Source organism: Ailuropoda melanoleuca, chromosome 8 (assembly GCF_002007445.2).
Source record: "Ailuropoda melanoleuca isolate Jingjing chromosome 8, ASM200744v2, whole genome shotgun sequence".
NCBI lineage: Eukaryota > Metazoa > Chordata > Mammalia > Carnivora > Ursidae > Ailuropoda > Ailuropoda melanoleuca.
This window is the reverse complement of record NC_048225.1, coordinates 96,180,583-96,189,040: the sequence shown is the minus strand read 5'-3', so window position 1 is coordinate 96,189,040 and position 8,458 is coordinate 96,180,583. Positions and strand designations below refer to the sequence as shown.

Below are 8,458 nucleotides of genomic sequence, written 5' to 3'. Positions count from 1 at the left end.
AGACATTCCATCCATTGCTTCTGCTTCACACTCAGCAGGGCCAGAGGTCTCGAACGCTCTTTCTTGTCCTCATTTGGTGGAAATGAAGGAAGGTCAGGAGCTCAGGCAGCAGGGGACGTGGCACCAGAAGAGACAGTGGCTGTGGAAGTGAGAGAGGCCCTCACGCGGAAAGAACATCCCCAGATAAGGTAAGGCAGCTGGCTTGGTAGGCTTTCTTTCTTCTTCTGGCCCCCTTTCTGCAAAACTCGTGCCCTCTGCAGGTGGTGGGGAGAACTGTGCTTCCTAAGTTCGCGGCAGGGACCAATAGCCTGGAGAATGTAAATTTGCTAGAAAGTCCTTCCTGGTCTGGTTGACTGCTGTTTCTCAGCACCCAGAGCAGTCCCTAGCAGACAGCTGCAGTGTATGAATGGAGGAATGGAGGAACAGTCCCTACCCTTGAGTGAGGCTAACAGCTGATCCATGCTTTGAATGACTTAACTCTGCAAGGAAGGGGAGCTCTCTGCAGTGGTGGATCAGACACGATTTGAGAGCTGTGCTATGGGGAGAGGGAGGAGGGCATGCACAGAAGTACCTGACCTCCGACCCCGTGCTGAGAGCAGAGGCTGCAGCAGGCCAGTTGGAGGGACCTGCTCCACCAAGACGGACATCTTGTCCATCTTCATCTCGTCCATCAGCACCTTCTATCTTGCCAAGCACATTTCCGGGGTTCTTTTCCAGTCCATTGTCTCTTGTGCAGATTAATGAAACAAACGAAACTGGATGGATTTTTGAGAGACACTTCCCTTCCTGCCTTCCTCCAAGATGCAAGGGCTTCGTGGGGGGTAACGGCTGTGACTTTTTCCTTATATGAGGTCAAAATATCTTCAAATTGGATAGTGAGGAGAGAGGCCAAGGGACTCCCAGTTCTCCTCATTCTGTAGGTATGAACTCCATTGGTTCTTGATGGCCCGAAGCCAAGAGTTGGTAGAGGAGGGACAGATGGGAGGCTGGAGAGAGGGCAAGGCTTGACCATCTTTCACCCACGTGGCCTGGCTTGAGTTGTACCAAGTTTTCCTTCCTCTGAATTCCTTCCTCAGAAATGCCCCTGTGCCACCTCCTTTGCCATCCCGACTTGCCCGACACTCTCATGGAATCCCGAGAAATGTGGCCAAACCACTCATGCCAGCTCTGGTTCCTCTTCCCTCCACTCTCCAGCTGGCCATCCCCCCCACCCCCATGATTCTCTGCACTCTCTAGAAGCCTGCAAGGAAGCAGACCCAGGGCAATGAACGGTCACCCAAAGTAGCTCCTGGGAGACAATGGGGTAGATGCATAGAGGTAAGGGTTGGTGAGATACTGTCGAAATGTCAAACTTCCTTTTACTTCTTGGTGGACCAAAATCCTGGATGCTTGTCTGCGCGACGGTGTGATCAGAAAACTTCCATTTGGAGCTCGGAAGTCATGTGAGGGTGGGCTGGGATTTTTCTGTGGCACCGAGGCCCCCCGCTCACATTCCTCTTGCACAAATCTTCTCTCCTTTCATCGCCATTAATCACAGGCTCCGAGCTGATAAGTTTTGGGTGCTACGAAGAGCAAACACTTTGGCTTAGTGCGGAAGGCCAGTCATTAGTATTTCTTTCAGGCTATTAATAGAGCCCAGAGAAACTTTAGCAGAAGTGGATTATCAGAAGAAAGTGGCCTTGGCATGGCTGGTTGTGAATTATAATGAAAAGAGCGAGTTTCCTGAGTATTTTGCTGAATGCTTTTCTCTTTCCCTTTGTCAGCTGCATTCAGGCGAGAAGCTGGAGCTGAGAAGACCAGGCGATGTCTGCTGTGTGGTTAGCACAGAGATCCAGAGCCACACGCCAAGGATGGAAGCCAGCCCTCAGAGCTCCCCCTCCCCCAGCCCTTTCCTGGGAATCCAGTGTGGTCAGCAGAGCCTTTGGAAATTGGAATTGTTTGGAGGTAAATCAGGGCACAGAAAAGCTGGGGCCCAGAGTTTAATTACAGAGGAAATGACCCTGGTCTGGTCTCTCTGGGGCTGGCTGGTCCAGTTTCCCAGCACTGCAGCCCCTTGCACAGTAGAAGGTGGGAAGGGGAGGATGGTCCTCTCCTGCCTGCCCCCTTCCCACCCCTTTGCCTTTCTCTGGCCTTCCTTCTCCCTCCCTCTGATGCTGCTTACAGAGAAGCTGGAGCTGTCTGCTTGGATCCTTGCCAGTGGGGGAGGCCTGAAAACTCTGACGGCTGTCCCGGTCACCAAGGTCTTGCCGCCAACAGAGCCACCTTCCTCTGGATGACTCCCACTGGCTTTCGCGGGGCCTCTGGACCCAGGGTGGGGAGCTTTGGTCTCTTTGTTTAGAAACTACACTCAGGAGAGTTGGTCATCCATGGTTTTAGGTGTTAGCAGAAGAGAGAGAGAAAGAAAGAAGCCCAGTGAGAAGCCACCCACTTGTCCTTCAAACTCACAAGGACGTGGGGGGCAGAAAGAGAGGCAGGAGACAGTAACGTGGGGATGTACCGTCATTTCTACTGAGGCAAGCGCTCAGACGGTCAGGAACTTCCACATATGAGCGGAGGGCTGTCTCCCCTCTGCAGGCACAAGAGAAGGGTAGAAAGAAAGCATCACAATAAATACGGCCACTTCCTTAACCTATGCTCTTCAAGTATTGCTTGCTGTAAACAGTGTTTGGTTTTTGCTTTGTCTTCAACTGCAAGAAACCACCGGCAGATTGGAGTGGAATCTAAAGCCAACACCCACGTCCCCAAATCAGCTCCCAAGCGGAATCTCCTGGAGGCCTGAGCCACACACTCCAGGCCCTTTCCCCAAGGAGGCCTGGTTTATGACCATGACGATGTAAGGCAAAGCTGTCCAGTGTCCTCGGGGAGGCCAGGTGTCTGGTCTGGGAGAGGCCCTCCTCTCCCTCACTTCGGAGAGTAACTTTAGGGGAACCAAAGGGGAAAGTACCGAAGATCAGCTCCTCATTTCTTGAGGTTTGAGATTAAATAAAAGAAAAACAAACAAAATACCCAGTAGCAAAAAGCATTGGTACCCTACAGACACCTATCTGCTCTCCAGAGATGAGAATATACGTGTGTGTCGTCCGTAAAGCTCCATACTCCCGGTCAGCCAGGCTGAGCCCCACAGTCGGTGCCGAGTTCGGTACTTGCCATGGTCCTTGGGCTGCCGGGATGATTCCAGGTTGTACTGGCCTCTATTTTTGCAAAGTATTTGGAGTGAACTTGTGCTCGTTCTTCTCCTCCTCCTCATGTTCTTGCAATTTCAAGGGAAAGCAAATGATCGTTTTCCCTCCAATTCTTCTCAGCTTCTCTTTGTAGGCTTTTTCTGGCATTTGAAAATAGGAGTCATTCGAGGAAGGGGGGAGGGCGGGGAGAAGGAATGGGGACAGAAATCAGATTGAAACAGAAGTGGGACGGGATGAACAGGGAGGCTTTTTGTTTTGTTTTATTTCTGTTTTTTTTTTCCTTTTTCTTAAAAAAAATTAAATAAAGTTCTCATTATTTCCCCAATATACATCAAATGAGTTTTCATGCAAAGCAGCAGTCACAGAGGCAGAACTGTCCCCAGTTCGTGCCTCTCGGCTTGGAGAACCACCTTCTCTGCGCCCCCTGCCTCTCTGTGGTTCGCTGTGGGTGGACGATGCCCGCGGTCTCTCCCTGCAGGAGCCGGCGGTGATGGGCCGTGGCTGGCGTGGGGGGGAGGGGCCCTCCCCTCTCCCCGGGATGGGGTCTCAGGGGACAGCAAGCTCTGGGGTATGATCCCCTCACTTGTCCTTCCTTCTGAGACTCCCAGTGTGACAGCTTTCACAGGCCCCCTTCCTGGGAATGCGAGGCTCCGTCTCTCAGCTCTCAATGGACATAGCATTAATGAGCTGCTCCACCTTGTACGCCAGCCGCTGTCGCCGGGCCTGCTCGTCCTGCTCTAGGGCCCCGATGAGCTGAGGAGCAAAAACAAGGGTGGAGAAGACTTTAGGACTCAGTTTCAGTAGAGGAAGCCATTGGCCGAATCCTTCATCCCTCTACCCGCCTTTCCATTCTGCCCTAATGAACATAACCTGAGATCCCGTAAATGATTAACTGAATATATGTTGTGTAGGCATGTATGTGTGTCTATATATGTCTGTCTACACGTATGCACATACATGTAGATATCTTAACACTACGTGTTTAAAACCGTATTTGGCATATCTGACAAAGTGCTATGTAAATATTAGCTGCTAACATTATTATTATTACTAATGCTAATTTCAAGGACAATGTCAGTGCATGCCTTGGAAATTCTCTGGAGCTGTCCTAGGTGACCTCTGCTCACGTTAAGGTCCACCTGCCTACATGAAATGTAACCGATAGCATCTGCCCAAGTGCAAAGAATCATCTGATTCATTGTTGAAGGAAGGATGAAATTAATTGTACGACACTTTGAAAGGAACAACAATTATGTTGTTAAAAGTGTTATTTATTGTGTTAACAATGAGTGGAAGACAATGAAATGTGAAAGAAGGTGCTGGATGAATTGGGAGGAGAGGCTTCCTTCTAAGGGGATGGTAATGAGTTTCGAGCTCACGGGTTTTGACTCCATGCCTCTGTCATCTAAATTACCCTCTGTTGCTGTTATTGAAGGGCTGAGCCAGGCCTTCTGTGTATCTGCCTCCCGGCTGCGTGTGAGTCTCTGTCCCCTCCCGGGCCCCGCCTTACCTCTTCGCTATACTTGCTGACGTAGGAGTAGATCTCATTGAGGGCACTCAACATATTGAATTCCACAGCGTGCAGACGGGACTGCTCGGCCAGGTAGGCGTTCATGTCCTGGTCACTGATGGCCGGGAGCTTGGCGATGTCTGCATAGTATCTGCCGTAGAGAGGACGGGCTCCTTAGTGCGGACCCGGCACCCCTTCTCCTCCAAGACTCTGACCCCAGGCTCCTTGAGAGCACCGGATGTCCCCAGTTGCTCCTGCCTCCCGATTTCTCTTCTGACGTGTCTCCCTCTGGCTCCTTGCCTCAAGCTAAGGTTGAGGCCTGGAGACTGGCGCTCCCTAGGCCAGACTCCATCTAGCTGGGAGCTTCCACCGTGTGGGCCCCCGCCCCCTCCAGGAACGCTTAAAAGCCCAGACTCTGACCAGACTCTGACTGGACTCCTCGTCTTCCAATCCCAGCTCTACTACCTGCCGGCTGTGTGACCTTGGGCAAGTTACTTAGCCTCTTTCTGCACCTCGGTCTCCTTAGCAGTGAAATGGGGATGATAAGATTCACTTTGCATCTCTTGGATATTTTAAGAAGATGATACATAAAAAACCTTTATCACAGCACTGGTTGCTTACCATGTGTTCAATGAAAGGTCATCAGAATGATAATGACCTGACCTCCAAGGGCACAAAGGTTCCCCTCTTCCCCCCAGCAGGAAGTTTGGATAAGGGGGAAGGCTGGGAGCATGAGATCCAAAGGGACCGCAAACGCGGTTGTGGGTTGTGAGTCCTCAGTCAGTGAGGCCCACAGGGTGGGGGACTGAGCAGACAGATGGGGGGTGGGCCTGTCCGGGGGTGCTCCTGACCTCTCCACCCAGCTCTTATAGCTGGGGATGTCCTTGGCGTAGAGCAGCTTGTTGGAGGGGGAGTCCTTGCCCAGCCGGTGCTCTGACGTGGAGCAGGAGTCCATGAAGGTCTGGGCCACCACGGACAGACAGGCGTCCGTGATGCTGCCCTTGTGGATGTCGAACACGAACTGGGGGTTCTTGATCACGTTCACCCAGAAGCGCAGAGGGAGGCTGTAGAAAAAGGCAGAGCAGACCTTGAGGGCCGAACCCCTGCCGCACCCCGGATATTGCCCATGAATATGCCTCTCTTCCCTCCACAGGTAAAGATCTCTCCCGCGAGGACAAGGGAGTGAAATCTCAGAGCGCTGCTCCAGCCGGGGCTGCGAATCTAGCCTAAGCCGTTCCTGACCCTGGGAGAAGAGGAGGGGCATCATTGTAACCTCACTAGGTGCTGACCCTGAGCCTTAACAACCGAGGGGGAGACGTGGGTGGGTTCTGTTCCGTCCTGGCAGCTTTCCCAAAGGCCTCCATACCCCCAGGGAAGTCCAAGAACAGAGAACTGTGCGATTTTCTCAGAGCTTCAAACAAAGCCCCCAGACTCCTAGAGTCCCTTCACAGGGCCCATGGCCATTGTCCTGAAGGATGCAGCCAGCAGCCCCAGGCGCTGCCTGGGAGCCGGCACAAAGGGCACCACCTGTGCTCCCCGCCCAGCTTGGCCCCTCGCACTGCTTCCCAGGGCCGGCCAGGCCTGGTGGGGCTGCGGAGTGGGCCCCCCTGGGGCCAGCTCTTTCAGGGCTCTCCCCAGGGCTCTCTCCTCTCTGGGCAGAGGCAGAGGGAGGAGAGGAGGCCATTGTTGGCCTACTGGGAATGAACTCACTGTAGCTCAGAGTTTTTCCCACCCCAAGAGGAACTGATCAGTTGTTAGGAGTGTTCCTTCTTGCAACTTGGGAATTTATAATCAGAGGAGAATGGGTGTTCAACCCATCTGCTCCCCTTCAAAATCAGAACAGCTGCTGTTTCTGTGCCTTTTCCAACTTGGCCTTCTCCTCCAGCTGCCTTCAGGGCCTTAACTCCTGGGCTTCTCTGTGGAGTGACCTTTGTTCCCTGGCTTCTCCTTCTGGCGTGAGATGACATTCCAGAAATCTGACCTACCTCTCATCAACCCTTCTTCAAGTTCTTTTCACCCTCAAGCACCCCAGTCTTTCCCAAATGTCTCAGTCATGCCAAGTCTTGGGGAGGACTTTGCCCACTCCAAGTCCTTCCAGGATGATTTCTGCTTATCTTTCAAAGGATAACAGGCTCGCTCTTTCCTGTAGCCTGGGCAGGGCTGCCTCGGCTGAGAAATGACTCGTCTCTTCCACCTTCCCGTCCTCCAGGAGCTTTGGGGAGCTTCTAATATTCTTTCCTTGGACATTAGCTATTTTAGGTCTGGATAAGGGGACTCTTCCTGCCACAACTCCAGGGTAGGGCACTTCTATGACCTGGTCCTATCTGGCAACAGAAGGCAGCGAGATGGGGATGATCCAGAACTTTCTCTTCATTTCCCCGAGACTGCACGCTTCCAGCACTAGGCTGGGGAGTCTTCCAAAGCAAAGGAGACAGCCATGACCCTGGCCCTGGGAATGCAGACGAAAGTCCTGCCCCAGTGAAGCACGCTGTGGGCTCCTCACCCGCAACCACCAGAATCTCCCCATTTCACTACCCTGTGATCAAAGCTGCAGACTCCGGAGGGCCAACAACCACAACATCTCAAAGAAGAAAGGATTATATGGGGTTGGGGTTGGGTTTTTCTGAAGTGCTTTGCTGGTTGCTAGGGTTTTTGATTCCCAAATAACAGCCGGGGCCCATCTGTGTCGGCTCTGTTTTCTGAGGAGATCGCTGACTCCAGACAGCTGTGTGGGCTGCCTGCCCAACCCAAATGCCTGGACCTCCTCTCTCCCCTCTCTGGGCTCTTTCCTGGAGGAAGGTTTTTGACTCCGGCTCTTGGCCAGGCCCTGTCTGACCTGAAAGCCGGACAGCTCCGTCTGTGGTCTGGATCTCAAACCCAGGAGGGAAAAGTCGTCTGCTAGGGGCCTGTGGGAGCCCCTTCTCCCACTGCTGCGTGCAGCTGTAGGGGTTACCTTAGGGAAGACAGTCATGCCTGCAGGACATATCCCGCCTGCTGCTTCCAGAAACTCCTGGCGCTCGGGTCCTAACTTGGCCTAAGGCATCAAGTTTGCCATGACCTGCTCCGGCCGGTGGGCTCTAGTCTGCAGCAAGTGCAAGCTCTCTCCCCAGGGGTCTACGTTCAGTTAGGCCTTCCCCGTCTCAGGAGGAGGTGCCTTCGGTTCTGCCCTGCTCAGAGGGCCTGGCGCTGCCTGCTCTGAAGCTCTGCGCCCAGCTCTCCAGTGTGGCTCTCTACGTAGGTTCCTCTAGCACCTTGTCAAGAACAAGAGGTCTCAGCATCAGGGTGGAAGTGCTGCCCGGGAAAGGCTCTCAACCTGAAAGGGCAGAGCTCAAGCCCATGTCCCCTGGTGTCGGGCCCTCCGCCAGACAGGCCCCACTTGGCGCCCGCAGCCTGGGGACCACGGTGGCTCTGCAGAGCATATGTGCGCTACTTGTTCAAGAGACCTCGGATTACCCAGCCACCGTGAGGAACGGGCTGCCCGCATCTCCCTGGTCCCTGCCAGCCTCCACCTCCCGCAGCTTGCGGCCTCTCCGGGCTACAGCTCCCTCTGGGCTCCCCGAGGGGTTACCAGTTGCTTTTCCAGGTGTGTCGCACATCTGTGTCGTGGATGCTGTGTCTGTCTGCCTGCTCATCCAGGAAGTCAAACATGTACTTGATGGCCAGGGGGAGAGCGCTGCCCCGGTGCACCGTGCTGAACAAGGTCTCGAACAAGTCGTCCACGAACTTCTGCAGGGTGCCCTGGGGGAGGGATGGGGGGGCAGTACGT

General features: G+C 53.7%; 1 protein-coding gene across 1 annotated transcript in view; it reads right to left on the bottom strand.

The window, feature by feature from the left end:
- Positions 1 to 3,314: 3,314 nt before the first annotated feature.
- Positions 3,315 to 8,458, bottom strand: part of PLXNA2 (plexin A2) — a 223,695-nt gene continuing 218,551 nt past the window's right edge. The window contains exons 29-32 of the mRNA XM_011233642.3: positions 8,261 to 8,430; positions 5,544 to 5,756; positions 4,693 to 4,843; positions 3,315 to 3,935 (exon numbers count right to left, since the gene is read on the bottom strand). Of these exons, the coding sequence (XP_011231944.2) occupies positions 3,840 to 3,935; positions 4,693 to 4,843; positions 5,544 to 5,756; positions 8,261 to 8,430 (630 nt within the window). The 3' untranslated portion in view covers positions 3,315 to 3,839. The remainder of the gene's footprint in view (positions 3,936 to 4,692; positions 4,844 to 5,543; positions 5,757 to 8,260; positions 8,431 to 8,458) is intronic.